The sequence below is a fragment of the Oncorhynchus masou genome, chromosome 30, assembly GCF_036934945.1.
Source record: "Oncorhynchus masou masou isolate Uvic2021 chromosome 30, UVic_Omas_1.1, whole genome shotgun sequence".
NCBI lineage: Eukaryota > Metazoa > Chordata > Actinopteri > Salmoniformes > Salmonidae > Oncorhynchus > Oncorhynchus masou.
The window spans coordinates 12,498,627-12,519,417 of NC_088241.1; the positions used below are offsets into that span (position 1 = coordinate 12,498,627).

General features: G+C 43.9%; 1 protein-coding gene across 2 annotated transcripts in view; it reads left to right on the forward strand.

Moving 5' to 3' along the window:
• Nucleotides 1–20,791, forward strand: part of LOC135522064 (cyclin-dependent kinase 14-like) — a 222,440-nt gene that overhangs the window by 41,302 nt on the left and 160,347 nt on the right. Inside the window, exons 1-2 of one of the 2 annotated variants that reach the window (XM_064947982.1) lie at nt 1,021–1,163; nt 15,328–15,573. In XM_064947982.1, coding sequence (XP_064804054.1) covers nt 15,343–15,573 — 231 coding nt within the window. In that variant the 5' untranslated portion in view covers nt 1,021–1,163; nt 15,328–15,342. Of the gene's footprint in view, nt 1–1,020; nt 1,164–15,327; nt 15,574–20,791 lie in introns of those variants that run through there. The other variant, XM_064947981.1, reaches the window with a different exon arrangement.

The following is a 20,791-nucleotide window of genomic DNA, read 5'->3' on the forward strand; positions in this document are numbered from 1 at the left end:
GGTTCCTGTGGCAACACGCCTGTCAGTCAGGGTCATCCATGAGATGAAGAGAGGGAACAAGATAGGTAGAGGAGGAGAAAGGGAGGGAGAGAACGAGAGAGAGGTAGAGAGCAAGTCTGATACTAAGAAAGCGAGAGAGTAATATTTCTCTCCCTCTATCTGTGGTTTGTGGTGTGTTATGTGACAGGGTCATGATGTTGGCGTTTTCACAAATTGAGCTGTCACAGTGGAAGATAATTATTTGACCTCTATACCCTATCTGAATCGCACGCACGCACGCACACACACACACACACACACACACACACACACACACACACAAGCCCCTACTTCCATATGAAAAATTGAAGAGACAATATCAGATGAATGTATACTGAATGCAATATGTTGTGAGAGCTAGGGAGAGAGACAGCACTTAAGGAGTGTCTCCCCATGCATCTCTCCTCTGTGATTGTTGTTGATGCTTCTCATACAGGGCTAGATTAATGGATGCAGGCTGGCAGGCTGGCAGGGTAAGTGCTGCAGCCTAAGTGTATACTGTACTGTGCTATACAGAGAGGAGAGAGAGAGAGAGAGAGAGAGAGGAGAGAAAGACACAATCGATAGTGTTGGATCCCTTCTCTCCCTTTTGCCAGCCCCAGCTCAGCCCCTGCTCAGCGCATGCATGGGCTAACCCAGCTACACTGCTACACTGCTATTGCTAATGCTGCAGACACTGCTGCTGCCACAGTCTGCTTCCTCAAACTCCACTGGCCGCACCATCTCTCATCGCTAAACGGGGGCCGCCGGTGCTCCAGGATCGTTGACATGGACACAGGAGAACCCCTCAGCCATCTGCTGCATCACAGCCCGTCTCTTAACGCACCTCTCATCTCAAATCACAACGCATCATCTCTCTCTGCTCAGCACCCGGGAGGATTGTGACGCGTCAGTCTGCCACTTCCCCCCTCTAGTTTCACTCTCCCCTGTGTTGTAGTACAATCTCCTCGTTTCCAACCTGCCAGGGCTAGTGGGAGAGAGAGGAAGAGAGAGAGCAAGGGATAGAGAGGGAGATGTTTTGAGTTTGTTAGCAGGGAAATGAGAGGAGAGTGATTGGTGTTAGTGGTGCGGTGTGTTCCGTCTGCTCTCCAGAGAATCCCAGGTGAGCTGTGTCCTGCTATAAGGTAAGAAGACAAACTGATTACTGATGATTTCTCCTCCTCCCCAAATCCCTAGTTCCCTCTTTCCCTTCATCTCTCTCTGCAGGTGTGTGTGTGTGTGTGTGTGTGTGTGTGCGTGTGCGTGTGCGTGTGCGCGTGTGTGTGTGTGTTTGTGTGTGGCGCTCAGCCGGAATAGTATTCCTCAGACACATCACACACATGCTGTACAGTACGTTAGATATGCATGTTTACCATTTACCATCTAGGGCATGTAGAGAAATAGACGGAGTAGCAGCAGTGCTGTGTGTGGGTGCGTGTATGTGCATCTCTCTGTGTGTGTGTGTGTGTGTGTGTGTGTGTATGTGTGTGGACCATGATGAGCTCACGTGCTAGCTCCACGCAGGCCCACCTGAGACTATCTATGTGTGGTAGTGATTAGGGAGGATGTGACGAGGTTATGTAGACGCAGGGGGGAGGGGTTGAGTGTGGAACACGGTGAGCTGACTGGAACTCTGGAAAGCCTCATCTGTAGTTTCTATACAGGTTCTTTACGTTGCATTCATTCAGCAAGCACAAAGAGAGCATCTTTAGACTTCTTTCTGCCTCTCTGTCTCTCGCCTCCCTCCCTCCCCCTTCCCTCCCTCCCTCAGTGCTAGAAGGTATGTTTCCATTGTTGTGCTGCGAGGTGCTGATGTTTACCCGTCTGAATGGCTACTCTGTCGCAGTGTTTGCAGCTCACATGTCACGCTGGTCTGAGTGTCCGTCGGACCGAGCGATGCCACTCTCCCATCTGTGTTAACGCCACACAGAACACTACTGAGGCTGAGAGGCTGTGCCTTGGGCTTTTCTGCAGGGCCATACGACACAACATACATTCTTGTCTTTCTAAGGAGATGGGAGAAGAGAAATTAACAGGAACGTAGCCCCAGCCCTCCTCCAATGGCTCGATGGTTTAGCCTGGTTGAAGGGCGATAGATATAATAAATATACATTTCAAAGTATCTATCACCGTTCAACCAGACTAAACCATCGAGCCATGGAGGGGTGCTGCTGCTGCTTTTCTCTTCCCTCTTCTACTTAGAAAGACCAGAAGAGAACAGGGACTGATTTCAGAAAGAGAATGATGAGGACAAAAAGGGAGGGAAAGCGATGAGTGAAATAAGAGAGGAGTGGATGAGAGAGTCAAGTGGCTAGGAGAGGGAGGAAGAGGGGGAAGAAGGCAGAGAGAACTAAGGAGGAGTGACTGGTTCTACATGCTTAGAGAAAAGGGGATCCAAAAGGGTTCTTCGGCTGTCCCCATAGAACCCTTTTTGGTTTCAAGTAGAACCCTTTGTGGAAAGAGTTCTTCAGGAACCCATAAGGGTTCTACCTGGAACCAAAAGGGTTCTACTTGGAACAAAAATAGTTCTACCTGGAACCAAAAAGCAGGATTTTTCCTCCAACTAGGCACCACACTGAGCTACTAAGTTAATTGACCAGTTCAGCGAATGCCTCAATTCAACCCACCTGTCCTACCTGCAGCACTCCAGGACCAGGGTAGCCTTCCCCTGTTCCAGATATTGATCTATGATGTATGCTGCCCCTCCGCCTCACCCTTCCCGGTGGTATATATATGTGCATATCTTGTTAGTAATCTCTGTTCTGTTTAAGTCAGATCCATTTCTATAGAGCACAATGGTAGCCTTAGTACTATGATAATGATTCATAATATTGAGACTGTAGGCTCCATTGAAGTGATAACCATTGATGAATTTATTATAAACACATTGAATGAATATGTACTGTATTTCTATGGTGCTAAGCTACTATGAGAGAGGAGAAGAGAACGGTAACTTCAACCTGGTGTGATAAGTACTACACCACTTATCTGTCAGGAGGCCGTAGCCTATGCATTCATTAATCTCTGATTGACTGCTACTTTCATAAAAGGAGGACAATATGTCTGAATCGTCATGGAGACAACTTTCTAATGACTCAATAATTCACTCTATATTTTCTTATGCATATTTAGTTGTTCACACACAGCAGCTGTTGTAGTTGGAGTGGTATGTCTCGTAGTAAATGGGGATCATTTACTGTAGGAAGATCAACCACTGCGTCCAGTAGAAAAGCATGGAATGAACCATTATCGGATACAACTGGATTGGTATCATTGCATCACCGGACTACTGCTCCACTTGCTGAAGTTTAAATGCCCACCAAAGACCCACCCAATCCATCCCACCTTGTTCCAAGCCAACCTATCCTCACTTGCCCTTCAGAAGACTGTCTGTTTCTGGCTCTGCAGGACTAAAGCCAAGCCAAGCCACTCTACAGAATGAGAAGACTCCCCTCTAGATGGCCGGCCTCCCAGTCCCTCTTATTATTCCTCTAACAATAATGTCTTCAGACAAGCCCAGCCTCGCCTAGTGTTGAACCTCTTACAGTCGTGTCAGTAAGGCTGAACCTAAGCCAACAGTCATTCTGCCCTGGACCAAAACCACAACAGAGGCACATTCTGTCAGACACTACATCCAACACTTCAACACTCTTCAATAGAGGGGAGGTTTTAGTTGGGATGTGTTACGTCTAGTGGATTAGATTACCTTGTTCTACTTATTGATCCATTGTTGGTCTCCTCTCCTTGTTCTGATTGGCTCTGAACAGTGAGATTTGAACTATAGCTGAGCTGGGTTGCTGGCATTGGTCCAGAGTAGGGAGAGATCCCCACTGGAGTTTGTAAGTGTCAGAGTGATTGGTCTGAGTGACCCTGTGTGCTTCTGGCTCCTTAGGCTGGAAGTGCTGGGGAAGCCTGCCAATTTACTCATTAATATGTCAGAGTTTTTATCCTCCATCTTCATCCAAATCAGAGCCAAGTTCTCTCGGTACTAATCAGAGGGAGGAGGTGGAGGTGAGGCCTGGTCCTCTGGTCGGCTGGCTGGATGGTTAGCTGACTGACTGGCTGAATGGCTGGATCTAGATGGACAAAGTGTTGTATAACTCACACAACCTATAGATAGATACATGTGGGAGGGATGGATGGAAGGATTGAGGGGCAGAGGTATGGATGGACGGAGGAATGTAGGGTGGAAAAACAGAGGGATTAAGGCATGAAGGGACAGGTCAGGGCACAGTTCTTTTTTTGTGGACAGCTGTAAAGGGTCTGGTTTGCTCTATTTGAATTTGTGTTTTATTCTAGTCAGGCTTATTAACCAATGATTTATACACTAGATGTCAGATGGGGGCACTGTGTTGAAGCCATCGTGCCTCCATCTTGGCACTCCTCACTGTTGTAAAAAAGTATTTTGGAAGTTATAGAATATAATTATAGATACGTTTATTAATGTCTACATTTGTTTTTGTCACATTTATTCTGTTACAGACACCTTAATAAATACATATAATATTTCAATACATGTAATTTAGTCCTTGAAACATTTCATTGAAATACTGTAGAATTCCATTAATTCCTATGAAGGAATGCTCCGACCTGGGTGTGCCAATATGGCTGACCGATGGCTTCAAAGCCTCTCAATGGCCAATACATAGCAATCGGCAATCCAGGGTTTATATACATCATTCTTATCAACCCAGCTGTGGCATAGATACTGTAGTTTAGTGGATTGGGAAAAATTTAGAAAATCACCTACCTTTCCCAAAGCCTAACCCAATGCCCAGTCTTACTGTATCTGAACCTCTTTTCCCCATCACTAACTCTAGCCCAGCCCCATCTTGTATCTCTACAGATGGCTATAGCCACTTTCCTCTCTGGGAGATGGTTTTAAACCACAGAAACAAACATCTTCTATTCCAATAACTCAACAGTGCTATGGTCAGTTTCTAGCAAAACCTATTTGACATAAATGCCTTATTGTAAATAATAAACCCAATATATACAGTCATTGTAATGAACACAGCTCCTCTGGCTATGAGCAGTCACTGTGATGTAACAAACACAGCTCCTCTGGCTATGAGCAGTCACTGTGATGCAATAAACACATCTCCTCTGGCTATGAGCAGTCACTGTTATGTCATGAACACGGCTCCTCTGGCTATGAGCAGTCACTGTGATGCAACGAACACAGCTCCTCTGGCTATGAGCAGTCACTGTTATGTCATGAACACGGCTCCTCTGGCTATGAGCAGTTACTGTGATGTAACAAACACAGCTCCTCTGGCTATGAGCAGTCACTGTGATGTAACGAACACAGCTCCTCTGGCTATGAGCAGTCACTGTTATGTCATGAACACAGCTCCTCTGGCTATGAGCAGTCACTGTTATGTCATGAACACAGCTCCTCTGGCTATGAGCAGTCACTGTTATGTCATGAACACAGCTCCTCTGGCTATGAGCAGTCACTGTTATGTCATGAACACAGCTCCTCTGGCTATGAGCAGTCACTGTTATGTCATGAACCCAGCTCCTCTGGCTATGAGCAGTCACTGTTATGTCATGAACACAGCTCCTCTGGCTATGAGCAGTCACTGTTATGTCATGAACACGGCTCCTCTGGCTATGAGCAGTTACTGTGATGTAACAAACACAGTTCCTATGGCTATGAGCAGTCACTGTGATACAATGAACACAGCTCCTCTGGCTATGAGCAGTCACTGTGATGTGATGAACACAGCTCCTCTGGCTATGATCAGTCACTGTGATGTAATGAACACAGCTCCTCTGGCTATGAGCAGTCACTGTGATGTAACTAACACAGCTCCTCTGGCTATGAGCAGTCACTGTGATGTAACGAACACAGCTCCTTTGGCTATGGTCAGTCACTGTGATGTAACGAACACAGCTCCTCTGGCTATGGTCAGTCACTGTGATGTAACGAACACAGCTCGTCTGGCTATGGTCAGTCACTGTGATGTAACGAACACAGCTCCACTGGTTATTAGCAGTCAATGTGATGTAACGAACACAGCTCTTCTGGCTATGATCAGTCACTGTGATGTAACTAACACAGCTCTTCTGGCTATGATCAGTCACTGTGATGTAATGAACACAGCTCCTCTGGCTATGATCAGTCACTGTGATGTAACTAACACAGCTCTTCTGGCTATGGGCAGTCACTGTTATGTGTGCTGCAGTGCTGCAGTGTTGTGTTGTTTTCTGAGACATGGTTTGTGTTATTTTCCAGAGGGTGTGTTTATCTCATGGCACTGCGTCTCTAATGATGGCCAAAGATCTAGGACAATGAACGACGGAGTGGTCCGTCTGCTCGGCTGTCTGAATATTTTATACAACCATTGATGTTAGTTAATTAGGAGTTGGTTGGGAAGTGAAACTCATCTCACTAAATATCTGTAGGCTTAGATTATAAGTAAGGGAAACTCTCTCAATAAATATCTGAAGGCTGACATTGTAACATTTTAATATGGTATAAGAGCTGTATTATATAATATAGGGCCAGAGCTAAACAGAGCAAAACATTTCAATTTTTATTATGTTGAACTGTTATTAAGTTACCACAAAGTGCCACTTACAGCAAGTTCAGGAAGTGCCTCTTTATCATTTACAGTAATTTCAGGAAGTCCCTCTTTACCACTTACAGTAATTTCTTAATAACAAGTAAATACAAAGCATCTCTGCTCTTTCCACTGCTGTCTCTGAGACAGTGGCCCATAGCAACGGCAGGTAGAGTGTATCCTGACCCACCTCTGACAGCCCGTCTGACCTCATTGGAAGTGGGAATGAATGTCACACCTTCCTACATCCTTCCTTCCTCATGCAGCCCATCACCCATTGATCTCTCGCTCTCCTGATCTCCTGGCCTCCTTTAGAACCGCCCTCTCTCCATCCTCACACCGCTCTATAATAGGCCCTACAGATATATACAAGCAGTGCCTAGAGGAGGTGGAGAAGACTGAGAGGGGTGTCACATCACAAAGAAAGATGCGAGAAAGAGAGAAAGAGACTAGTCAGTCAAAGGATTGACCTAGTTAGTGTCAGATGTGCGCATCACACACATCATTCATTTACCATTCAGGAACACTGACAACAAGAGCAACAAGCTCTAAATAGTGACGGAGAGAGGGTAAGGTGTTTTTCCACTCTTTCTCCTATCGCCTCGCAGCGTCTCTGGCTACCATATTGGCCCTTTGTCTCTCCGTGTGAAAAGGAAATGCACCTTTACACCATGGCAGGGAGGCCGTGAATGAGGACTAAACCTCTGTTGTCTCTGGTCTGTCTGACTGGGTAAGCATTACAGATAATAGGATAAGTAGTGATGATGGGAGGGAGGTTGCCAGATGCATTACCTTTGACCTCCCCTTAGCACTACCGTACATCCTCTAATACAGTCTTCCCCAGATCTCCACTGTACATCTTCTAATATTCTCCTCAACCAAGATTTCATTGTGTAACTGAACTACTACTGTACATTCTCTAATAATCTATCTAGCTCATATTGTATTGTAACTAAACCACTACTTTACATTCTCTAATCATTTATCTTGCTCATATTGTGTTGTAACTCAACCACTACCATACATTCTCTAATAATATATCTAGCTCATATTGTCGTGTAACTGAACCACTACCGTACATTCTCTAATAATCTATCTAGCTCATATTGTAGTGTAGCTGAACCACTACCATACCTTCTCTAATAATCTATCTAGCTCATATTGTAGTGTAGCTGAACCACTACCATACCTTCTCTAATAATCTATCTAGCTCATATTGTAGTGTAGCTGAACCACTACCGTACCTTCTGATAATAATCTATCTAGCTCATATTGTAGTGTAGCTGAACCACTACCATACCTTCTGATAATAATCTATCTAGCTCATATTGTAGTGTAGCTGAACCACTACCATACCTTCTCTAATAATCTATCTAGCTCATATTGTAGTGTAACTGAACCACTACCATACCTTCTATTGTAGTGTAGCTAATAATCTATCTAGCTCATATTGTAGTGTAGCTGAACCACTACCATACCTTCTCTAATAATCTATCTAGCTCATATTGTAGTGTAGCTGAACCACTACCGTACCTTCTCTAATAATATATCTAGCTCATATTGTAGTGTAGCTGAACCACTACCATACCTTCTATCTAGATAATAATATCTAATAATCTATCTAGCTCATATTGTAGTGTAGCTGAACCACTACCGTACCTTCTCTAATAATATATCTAGCTCATATTGTAGTGTAGCTGAACCACTACCATACCTTCTCTAATAATCTATCTAGCTCATATTGTAGTGTAACTGAACCACTACCGTACATTCTCTAATAATCTATCTAGCTCATATTGTAGTGTAGCTGAACCACTACCAAACCTTCTCTAATAATCTATCTAGCTCATATTGTCGTGTAACTGAACCACTACCGTACCTTCTCTAATAATCTATCTAGCTCATATTGTCGTGTAACTGAACCACTACCGTACCTTCTCTAATAATATATCTAGCTCATATTGTAGTGTAACTGAACCACTACCGTACCTTCTCTAATAATATATCTAGCTCATATTGTAGTGTAACTGAACCACTACCGTACATTCTCTAATAATCTATCTAGCTCATATTGTAGTGTAACTGAACCACTACCGTACATTCTCTAATAATCTATCTAGCTCATATTGTAGTGTAACTGAACCACTACCGTACATTCTCTAATAATATATCTAGCTCATATTGTAGTGTAACTGAACCACTACCGTACATTCTCTAATAATATATCTTGCTCCTATTGTAGTGTAGCTGAACCACTACCGTACATTCTGTGGTGGTTAATTTATTTACAATCAAATGAGGAGAGACAAACGTATCACACAAGTCAGAGTTATACTTAAACGGAATCTTTATTGACGTATTAATAAGGGAGCAGGTCAATACAACAAACACATTTAAAGTGAATCGATTGAGTGCTCTACGATAATGATGGCTGGTTGACGAATCACCCTCAGATGCTTAGTTGAGAGCCCCGAGACAAAAGTACAAAGGTCTTTTATAGCCAAGATACACCCCTTTCTGTCTACATGACCAACAGATGTATGGAATGGGTCACAAGGTTAAGATTTGTATGAAAGATACTTATAATTCACAGCAGACAGTATCTGCTGTAAAAACTGTTTTCTTTGTGTAGAGACCAGGGTCTGGCCCTGGGGTCATCTCTCCCTGGTACCATATAGAACAGAAACATTAACTCATGCTCTGGAATGTGGTATCCCCAAAGACATCGTAAATCATCCAGAGGCCCATCCTCAGTATAACACACACAGATGAGTCTTCTAACAACCCCGTATTCTGTTGCATAAAACAACCATTTGATGCAATAAAAGTATTATAACATCCTCTTGCAATTCTGCGCTCACAGTTCTCTAATAATCTATCTAGCTCATATTGTAGTGTAATTGAACCACATTATCTAATAATCTATATATCACATATTGTATTGTAACTAAATGTCAGGCATATGTGTATAGGTGGCAGGGAAGTCAGGCGCAGGAGAGTCAAACGGAGTGTAAAATGGAGTCTTTTAATAAAGTCCACGTAACATGCTCCATAACACTAAAATGTACATATATCAACAAACATGGGTACGAGGACCCGTCGCGCACCTATACAACATAAAACTACACTGACAATAAAACAATCTCTGACAAAGACATGAGGGGAAACAGAGGGTTAAATACACAACAGGTAATGAATGGGATTGAAAACAGGTGTGTGGGAAGACAAGACAAAACCAATGGAAAATGAAAAATGTATCAATGATGGCTAGAAGACCGGTGACGTCGAACGCCGAGCACCACCCGAACAAGGAGAGGCACTACCGACACTAAACCACTACCGTACATTCTCTAATAATCTTGCAGCTCATATATCATAGTGAGACTGTCCTATCTGGGTTAGGGTGACAGAGACTGATTCAGGGTGTCATAATAGGTAAACTACAGACAGTATGCCCTGCCTACAGCCATGATATAATGATAGCATGCACAAATGTTTGTTTGCACATGTCACAACCATAGATGCTGATTGTGTGTGTGTCTTCCTGCCAGTCTGTTCTGTTCTCTGTCTGCCAGCCACTCTGTTCTCCACAGAGTTCCAGAGAGGCTCATAGAGTCTTGCTCTGACATTTTTGGGAGGTCAGGAAGGGAAGTGGGATGTGGGCTGGGGAATGGGAGGAACTGGTAGAGAGAGGATGTAATGCAGTAAGTATGCATGTGTGTGTGTGTGTGTGTGTGTGTGTGTGTGTGTGTGTGTGTGTGTGTGTGTGTGTGTGTGTGTGTGTGTGTGTGTGTGTGTGTGTGTGTGTGTGTGCGTGTGCACGTGCATTTACACAAGCATCTGATATAAGGTCTTGTACATTGCTGTTGATGTTATTTTTGCATTAATTACTGTTAAAATGTTTTGTTTGGGACATATGGGTTATGTCGTTGTGTTGTTGTCGAGATTTACTCTGCATGCATTAGTGCATTAGTGTTGCACTGTATACCAATATGTATGTACTTTTTCCAAGACTAGAACATGTCAAATGCTTTGGTACTAGTTTCGGTACTTCTGTCAAATGTGTCTCAAGGATCAAGCCTGTCTATCAGTGCAGTAACCTAACCCTCGCATGTCATACCTAGGTACGGATACCCTCAAGGGACATCCTACTACATCTTCCCCTCTCCAATGAAGAAGAACTCAACATGCATAACCACTGAAGCATAACTGAAATGCAATTTGGAAACCAGTATTATTCTCTAACACGCTACTTCACATCCTGAAACAGTATGAAAGCATTCAATCACACAGTATGAACATTAACTTAGGCTCTTTTTGCTGGGAATGGTCCCCAACAGTATGTTTTCTCTTCACGTAACAATCTTTCAGCCACTCTGGTGGCTTCACATCCCTTTTTGGGCGCGCTGTGACTCTGTGAGCATTCTCCCTCCTTCACCCTCTTTTTGTGCATTTTCTGTGGCCTCGGTCTGTGTGGCTGGTAGATCTGGAAGAGCTCTGAGGTGTGTTCTGTTCCTTCGTACCTCTTCTGAGCCTGTGTCCACCACATAGGAACATGGGGCATCCGCTTTCCTCAGCACTATTGCTGGTGTCTTTGAGTTTGTAATCCACACACATGTTGACCTTCGGTCAGCTCTGGCCTCTCCGTAGCACGGTGTCTAAAGTCTACAGTTTGCATGTTTTTCAGCCGTTTGCCCCTGGGTTTAAGCTGAGTCGGCGAGACAGGCAATGGGGAACGCAGCCTCCTGCCCATCAGGAGCTCGGCAGGCGATGGCCCACGATGCAGTGGTGTAACTCTGTAAGCTAACAGAGCCCTGTATGGATCCTTGTTCTTTTTCAGCATTCCACAACTCTCTCTGCCTCATCATTACTCTGTGCATGGAGGCTACTGGTCACATGTGTGAAGTCATATTCTGTGGCAAAAGCAGAAAAGGAGATGGCAGAGAACTGGGGAGCGTTATCTGTAACCAGGACCTCAGCGACTCCTTGCCTGGATTACTTTCATCTATTGATAACTCCAGCTGATGTGGTTATGGGTGTCTTTGCTATTTCAATGTATCTTGAATAGTAATCTACCACTAGCAGATAAGCGTAATTTTGGCAGCTCTGTTGCCGTCATTGGCTCCGGATGACAAGGTTGACATTTTGTACAGACCTCACACTGGGCCACCAGCTTGACAATCTGAGTACTCAAACCAAGCCACCACACTGACTATTGAGCCCTCAGTCTGCATTTGGTTATCCCCATGTGTCCCTCATGCACTCTGTCTAGCATTCCTGGTTGTAGAATCTCTGGGATAACTCTCCGTTGTCCTTTCAGGAGAAGGTCTCCATTACAGTGGAAGTCACTTTGGTGAACCCAAAATGGCTTCAGCAGCGGAGGCAGTTCCTCCTGCCTGGGCCATCCCTTTTTGCATCTGTCGGCAGGTGGGGTCTCGATGTTGCCCCTCTGCAATCTGCTGCAGTTTGGTCTGAAATGCAGGTAGGCTGTCCCTTACTGCATTAATGGACACCTGTACCTCATCCTCTAGACAATGCTCCTCCTCTGATAATTGATGTTTAATTGGGGCCCTGGAGAGTGCATCTGCTGTGATCAGTGCCTTCCTTGGCACATACACCATCTTGTAGGTGAATCACAGTAATCTGAGGCGGAAGCGCAGAACTCTGGGAGGCAAGTCGTCCAGTGCTTTTGTCCCTAACAGAGCCAACAGTGGTTTGTGGTCAGTCTCTGCTGTAAACTGCAGGCCAATAAGGTATTGGCTGAGCCTTTCACATGCCCATGTGATAGCCAACGCCTCCTTCTCCACTTGAGCATATCTTTGCTCTGTGTCGGATAAGCTTCGGGAGATGTATGCTATTGGACGCCACTCCATGTTGTCCTGCGTCTGTGTGAGGACCGCCCCTAGCCCAAAGGATGATGCGTCTGCTGATACTTTTGTCTTAGCGTGGGGACGGTACTGGGCCAGCACTCTCTGTGAGGCCAGGTCTCCTTTGATTTTGTCAAACATCACCTGTTGCACGTGACCCCATGACCAGTCATTCTCTTTGGCTAGTAAGTCTCTCAGGGGTTTGATTGTATCTGACAACTGTGGGAGGAACCTACATATAGTGGCCATGCCTAAGAAGGTCCTGACTTCAGCCACATTCTGGGGTCTGGGCATATCTGTGATGGCGCTGATCTTCTCCGGGTCTCGCTCTATTCCAGCTGCACTGATTGTGTGTCCCAAGAACAATACCTCTGACTGTGCAGATGTGCATTTTTCATTGAGTGTCAGGCCAGTCTCCTGGAGTCTGGTCAGAACTGTTGTGAGCCTTACATCATGTTCTGCTCTGTCCCTTCCACACACAAGCACATTTTCCGTGTGGACTATGATGCCACTCAGCCCCTCCAACAGCTGGGACATGCGTCTTTGGAAATGCTCAGGACCGGAAGCGATTCCAAATGGCAAAACGTTAAAACAGTAACGTCCAAACGGTGTTATAAACGTTGTGATGCCCTACTCTCTGATGACAGCGGTATCTGCCAGAAACCTGAGCGGGCATCCAGCTTTGTGAAGACTAGTGAGCCATCCAACTGAGCCAGTGACTGCTCCACTGATGGTAAGATGTGTCTCTCTCTGCAGAGTGCCTCATTCAAGTTAGTCATGTCCACACAGATCCTCATGTCCCCATTGGCTTTTGGGATCACCACCATCCCTGCACACCAGTCTGTGAGACTCTCTATTTTAGACACCACCCCAATTTCTTCCATCCTCCCCAACTCTTCCTTTACTCTGGCCAATAAAGGGATAGGCACCCGGCGGGGGGTGGTAAGGGCATAGGGGACAGCATCCTCTTTCAGCTGGATTTTGTGGTCACCTTCTATCCTTCCTAGACCAGAAAACACTTTTGGGAATTTATTTTTGAAAACCTCACCTGGGTCCTCCAGTTCGCTCACTCTCTCAATGAGTTGCAATGCTTCAATTGCAGGCAGCCCCAGCAACGGTCTGGCCAGAGAGTCAATGACGAAGACAGGCTGGAGGGCACTTTAGTCTTTACTCTCCAGTTTAATCACCAACTGCCCTACAACTGGTAATATCTTATTACTGGGCCCGTACAGTTTTTTGTTTGTAGAGAGCAAAGGGCCATCTCTACTATAGCTATACAGCCTAGTTGGGATAGCTGTCACTGCTGCCCCAGTGTCTAGTATAAATGACACAACCTCCTTATTGAGTTTAATGTCTGAATGTCAGCCAGTATTGTTTTCCTTTACTTCTCCCAGAAAGATGCTGTCCTACTGTACCTCCTCTGAAACCTCATGCATTTGCTTTAATCGACAGACAGCTGAAAATTGTCCTCATTTGCGACAAACACTTGAACTAGCTACTGGTGCTGTCTGTGATTGTTTTCTCCACGTCTGTCTCTGTTCTGTGTTCCCCTCCTTTTTAGCTCGGTATGAAAATGCATCTATTTCCTCACTCTCTTCGCTCTGCAAGGAGCTGCTGTCGCGCAGCATCGTCTGCTGTCTTTTTACTGCCTCACTCTGCCTAACCTGGTTTACAGCTTTGGACAATATAGGCTGGGAATCCAACTGTAACTTTTCAGAAAGTGATACATTTCTTATTCCGACTACAATCCGATCCGGATCAGCTCTTCCCTGAGCCGCCAAACTGACAACGTTCTGCTAGTTTGTGAACAGCTGTGATAAAACTGTCGGTGGTTTCACCCTTCTCCTGTTTGCGCATATTAAACCGAGCTCTCTCAAATATAATGTTGTCTCCCTACAAAATGCATTTCAAAACAGTCTTTAACAGCACTGTAGTTCAGTTTCTCTTCCTCAGTCAACGTTGAAGCATTTAATATATCCTCGGCTTCATCACCCATAGAGTAGATCAGTGTATTAACTTGAAATGCCAAATTTTTCACGTTTAAGCCTGATGCTACCCTGTACCTTTCAAAGCGCCCGATCCATTTCAGCCAGTTTTGAATGTCCATACAATCAAAATTATCTAGGGGACTAATGCGAAATCCATCAGCACTAGCCACTGGCTTGTCCGTGTTTGCGACAGAGCCCGTGGAAATTATGATTTGTTGTTGTTTGTTCCCTGTCAGAAGCCCAACTGTGTAACGTGACTAATCCTAACCTGGGTGAGAGAGCTACTCCGCTCTGAGAGCTGCAAGGTGACTCTTCTTCAGCCTGGTCATTGTATATATGTAGTGATTAGAATAGGAGTCCAGTCCTAAATATTTAATCTGAAAGGTAGGCTGTGGCACAACACGACACGCTGCCTGGTCCTTTTTTGCCCAGGGAACAAACACACTCTTTGGCGGCTGTGGAGTAGCTGGTAGGTAGCATTGTGTTTAGAGGAAATGCGTGTGTATGTGTGTGTTTGTGTGCGCATATGTGCACTTGTGTGTACTTGTGAGTATGTGAGTAGGCACAGCAGCAATGGGGTGTAAAAGAGGCAGCAGCAGAAACAGAGTAGTATGGTTGCTGTGTTTTGATCAGAGGGATATGGAGATAAAGACCTTCTAACAGAGAGAGGTAGCACTGGGACTCCACAGGGAGGGAGAGATGGAGACAGACAGAGAGATTACATGAAGGTAGATCTAGAGGAGGAGGGGAGTTGGTGGGGGGAAGGGGGGTAATATTGGTCCGAACAGCAGTAAATGCAGATGTAATCATTTTCCTCACTTTCATTTTCGCTCACCCTCTTTCTCCTTTCTCTCCTCCCTCTCTCTCGGGTCTCTCTCCTCTCAGATATGTGTCACAAAGATGTCCACACGCAGCGGCCAGGGAAAGGACTCGGTCATCACGCCCCTGGACACCATCCCTGAGGATAGGAAGGTAAGGGTTCAGCGGACACAGAGCGGTTTCGACGCCTTCGAGAAACCCGCCAGCCAGGTGAAGAGGGTGCACTCAGAGAACAATGCCTGTATCTCCTCCAAGGCCTCCTCCACTGGGAAAGAGTCGCCCAAACTGCGCCGACACTCCAGCCCCAGTTCTGTAAGTCTATACAGTAGCCTACACACTGTATGCTACATACTGTATATAAAATACACAGCACAGTCTATAGTATACCCTGTCTGTTGTCTACTCACTGAACAGCAGGGATCATTATTAATAATGATAATTACATAATTACAAATATTTTGTGGACTGTAAATTGACCACAAGAAGCCCAAACAGATATAGTGTTTGACTAAAACGTGGGAATACATGGCAACAGATGTATTAAATAAAAATCACTTGGAGCTGTTTTCCTGGTCTTTTATGTTCAAATTTTTTAAATATATATTTTTAAATAATTGTTGTTGATTTCTTGCTCTGAAAACTTGGGGGTTTCAAATGAAACCACCCACGAGCCAAATTTGGCCCACAGGTCGACAGTTGGGAAACACTGCAGTCGATAGTATACAGTACAGACTATAGGCCTGCAGTACATTATACTGGTTGGCGCGACTATAGTACACATTGGTTGAAGCTCAATGTTAAAGTCATATCTCCCTACCATCACATGTAAGCCAATATGACACCCTCCCCGCTTCTTGTATTGCTCTCATGTGCACATTTCTGCCCAATAAAAACCAACGATGTGCCTCTTTTCTGGAACATTTTTGACAATGCTGACTTTTCAGCCAAATCTCAGAGTTCTAAAACCGGATGCAACTCGGTTGCTACTCAACACTAGCAGCTAACTAGGAGAATGCTTGTAGCTGCAGCTAGCTAGCTTACACCAGTTGGATAAGAAGCAAAAGGAAGGAAGCTAGCTAGCTTACACCAGTTGCATAAGAAGCTAAATGAAGGTAGCTAGCTAGCTTACACCAGTTGGATAACAAGCAAAAGGAAGGTAGCTAGCTTTGCTATGACTGAACAGTTGTGTGTAATCAACTGGGAAAACTGCCACACTGTTTATTTATAATACATGCACACGCCAGAACAAACGGGTCGCTGTTAGAAAATCCATAGCAAATTATATCCCTTAGCTTACTCATTAATTTAGTTCGCACCATCCTCTGTCAATGCTATTTTCTTCTTGTCATTATAATCCAAATTTGCGCTTACTGATCAACACAGTGTCAAGTTACTTTGTAATGTGTTCCTGAAAACCTGAATTCGCCATTCACAAGTAAAAAGTAGCAGGGGTGCAGGTCGCACACAAAGCATCCAGGTAAAACAACAACCTCATAAGGATCATTGCTTGCTTCCACGACCTGTGTGAAGTCAAAATAAAATGGCACATTTGCTATCTTGATTAGTTGACATACAGTGGGGCAAAAAATATTTAGTCAACCAATTGTTTCTCCCACAGAAAAAATGGAACCAAGGAATAGGTACACCTAAATGTTCAATGGCACCTGAACTTGTTATCAATGAAAGACACCTGTCCACAACAAAACAACCTCAAACAGTTTTGGCCAAGACAAAGAAGTGTCAAAGGACACCAGAAACAAAATTTAGACCTGCACCAGGCTGGGAAGACTGAATCTGCAATAGGTAAGCAGCTTGGTTTGAAGAAATCAACTGTGGGAGCAATTATTAGGAAATGGAAGACATACAAGACCACTGATCTGGGGCACTCGATCTGGGGCTCCACGCAAGATCTCAACCGTGGGGTCAAAATGATCACAAGAACGGTGAGCAAAAATCCGAGAACATCATAGGGGGACCTAACTGAATGACCTGACAAAATGGGAAAAAACAATCCATCAAATCACATTACGCCGCCAGGACTTTTAAGTGCCAAACGTGTCCCCCTAAAAACCTTTGAAACTCCCCATCCCGGATCCGGGAAACTAAGTATTTGGTCACCTACAAACAAGCAAGATTTCTGAAAATCTCAAAGAAAATAATGCTGTTTGCTCTCAAGCTTAGCCTTTTCTTAACAACACTGTCATCTCAGATTTTCAAAATATGCTTTTGAACCATAGAAATTGACTAATTTGTGTAAGAGTATGAAAGAGCATAGCATTTTGTGTACATGTACCTCAACATTTTCACAAAAGCCAGATAACCAAATAAATAAAATCATTTACTTTGAAGAGCTTCTGATGTTTTCAATGAGGAGACTCCCAGCCACATACCAAATGCGCAGTGTTTCCTGAAAGCGTCTGTGTGTAGGAGAAATCGTTCCGTTTTCAAATTGCGCCTGGCTACAGAAACCGAAAATGCAGTCACCTACAACAGGAAACTTTTTCCGGATTAACTACTAAATCGACCAAACATGGTAAGCAGTTTGGAATTCCTCAAGAAATCATTGACATGCAGTTCTTGGAAGCTTGCTTCTTATGGAAAAATGGAAGACATACAAGACCACTGACACTGGGGGACACGTGGTAAATCTGGGGGTCAATCTTCCAACGATCTGCCTACAAATACGATCTCACCCTTGGGGAAACACAGAAAGGGCAGACTCATTCCTCTTGCGTTCACAGCCATATAAGGAAATCATGAAAGACAGAGCCTCAAAAATCCTTGTCATTTCCTGGATGCCAAGTCATCTTGGTTTTGCCTGAAGCTCACAAAGGGCACCTAGAGAAGATATTTGACCTGGACACGAGAGTGGGACCAACAGTAGCAATTATATGCCTACCATCTTTTTGTGACAAAATATCTTGTTTAAAACGGGACTCTTCCAAAATGAAATAGTGCCAATAAGTGTAAGAGGTTAAGCCAGTACATGTCCAGGCCCGTCTGAAGTTTGCTAGAGAACATTTGGATGATCCAGAAGAAGATTGGGAGAATGTCATATGGTCAGATGAAACCAAAATCAAACTTTTTGGTAAAAACTCAACTCGTCATGTTTGGAAGGCAAAGAATGCTGAGTTGCATCCAAAGAACACCATACCTACTGTGAAGCATGGGGGTGGAAACATCATGCTTTGGGGCTATTGTTCTGCAAAGGGACCAGGACGACTGATCCATGTAAAGGAAATAATGAATGGGGCCATGTATCGTGAGATTTTGAGTGAAAACCTCCTTCCATCAGCAAGGGCATTGAAGAAAAACGTGGCTGGGTCTTTCAGCATGACAATGATCCCAAACACATCGCCCGGACAACGAAGGAGTGGCTTCGTAAGAAGCATTTCAAGGTCGTGGAGTGGCCTAGCCAGCCTCCAGAACCCCATATAAAATCTTTGGAGGGAGTTGAAAGTCCGTGTTGCCCAGCAACAGCCCCAAAACATCACTGCTCTAGAGGAGATCTGCATGGAGGAATGGGCCAAAATACCAGCAACAGTGTGTAAAACTTAAGAAAAACATTTGACCTCTGTCATTGCCAACAAAGGGTATATAACAAAGTATTGAGATAAACTTTTGTTATTGACCAAATACTTATTTTCCACCATAATTTGCAAATAAATTTATTAAAAACCCTACAATCTGATTTTCTGTTTTTTTTTCTCATTTTGTCTGTCATAGTTGAAGTGTACCTATGATGAAAATCACAGGCCTCTCTCATCTTTTTAAGTGGGAGAACTTGCACAATTGGTGGCTGACTAAATACTTTTTTGCCCCACTGTATCTATAACAGGGTCCGTAGTGTAATGCGTAGCATCACCACGCTGGGGTTTGAAGGTCCTGGGTTCACCTACCGGAGGGGCTATTTCGGCCATTCTCTTTCGTGTATAACTATTGACCCCCCCTCCTCTTTCCCATTACACACTCGCACACTGGTGTGCACACGTACGCTCAATGTGTGATTACTTTCATTTATTAGGTGTTTCTTAAAAGAGCCTTTGGGTTCGTTCGGCATCGTTGAGTGGCAAGGTACAGAGAGTGTGACGCATACTAGTAGTGGTGTGCTTGTCTTACTTCTACAGAGGGGAGAACAGTGGAGAGACCAGCTCTCAAACTCTCGAAGAAGAAGCCATCACTGCCCTCATCTGTCACATGCATGTCATCCCTACGTTACAAATACATGCGATAAGTTGCACAGGTTGTAAACAATTCCTTTTCAGGCACCACTTTCTGTCATTTGAGAAGCTAAGAAATTCTTCAAGCTGGCCCACGTCTAGCTGACCAACGACCTACGCTTATTCATATTCACACAGTACATCACACACTATCAGTAGCAGTTCTGTATGTTCTGTTCCAGATCTGTGAGTACGCCCATCTAATTTCATATTTATACTGACATTTATATATGTGGGAATGTGTGCTCATTTACTGGAGTTGGACAGCTGTGTACAACATTACTAAAAACATTTGTAGCTAAGGATTTAGAGCACCTATCCAATGTCAGATTTGTAAATATTTATTCTTAAAAGTATTTTGTACTTTTTTGTTACAGGTGTTTGTTTCTCAGCAGTTTGTCATTTGTCACAGTGTTTGTATCAGGAGTTACTAAAATTGCTATTGACGAGCCACAGGGTCATACATGCCTTTCTGTTCATAGAGACATGAAATAGTAGAATCAGGTGTGGTAGAACTGGGCTTGAACAAGACAGCCTGCATAACCCTGTAGCTATTCAAGCGCAATTGTGGCCATCCCTGAATTGTAAGTGCAAAGTTTACTATGTCTGATGAATGTACGTTTGATTGTAAATTGTTTCTTTTGTAATAACTCACTGTTGTTTACAGGTAGTGCAGTACTAGGCCTTTCTTCAGAAAACATTTTCATTTCAATAGTTAGTGGGTACATGTTGATTATTTTGTGTATTTTACAGGAGCTTTCTCCCTTGTCTTGTTAAAAGAGATCAGGGTAAACATTTCCAGTTTATGCCATATTGGCTTAAATGGGCTTCAGTTTTTTTGCTTCTCTCTAGAAATGCAACTGTTAATATTAAATAAATACTAATAACTACATTTTTTTCTGTTGCCATTTGTCATTATTGTGTACTTTTACTTGTATTCCTGTGTTTTGCTCAAGCACACATTGTCTTAGTGTGGGGTGCAATACATTACCTTGAATGTGGTACAAATCACATCATTGTGGAAGCACCTCCTGTAAGAGTGTGAACTAGGCTGTTTGAGAAGGTTTGAATCCTTAGCAACCTGCATACACATTGTTGAAAGTACAATTGACCAACATAGCTACTGTAGTAGGTCAAAGTGGTGTGCTGGAAAACCTTGGTAGAGTATGGGTGAAGTATGCATTGTGGTGCTCGTGAATTTCAGACCAATGCCTACTTCTCACTTAAAACATAGTTGTTTTGTTTTTAAATGTATACAATACACTGTGCAGTCTATATGTACAGTACAGTCACTAATATACAGCACACAA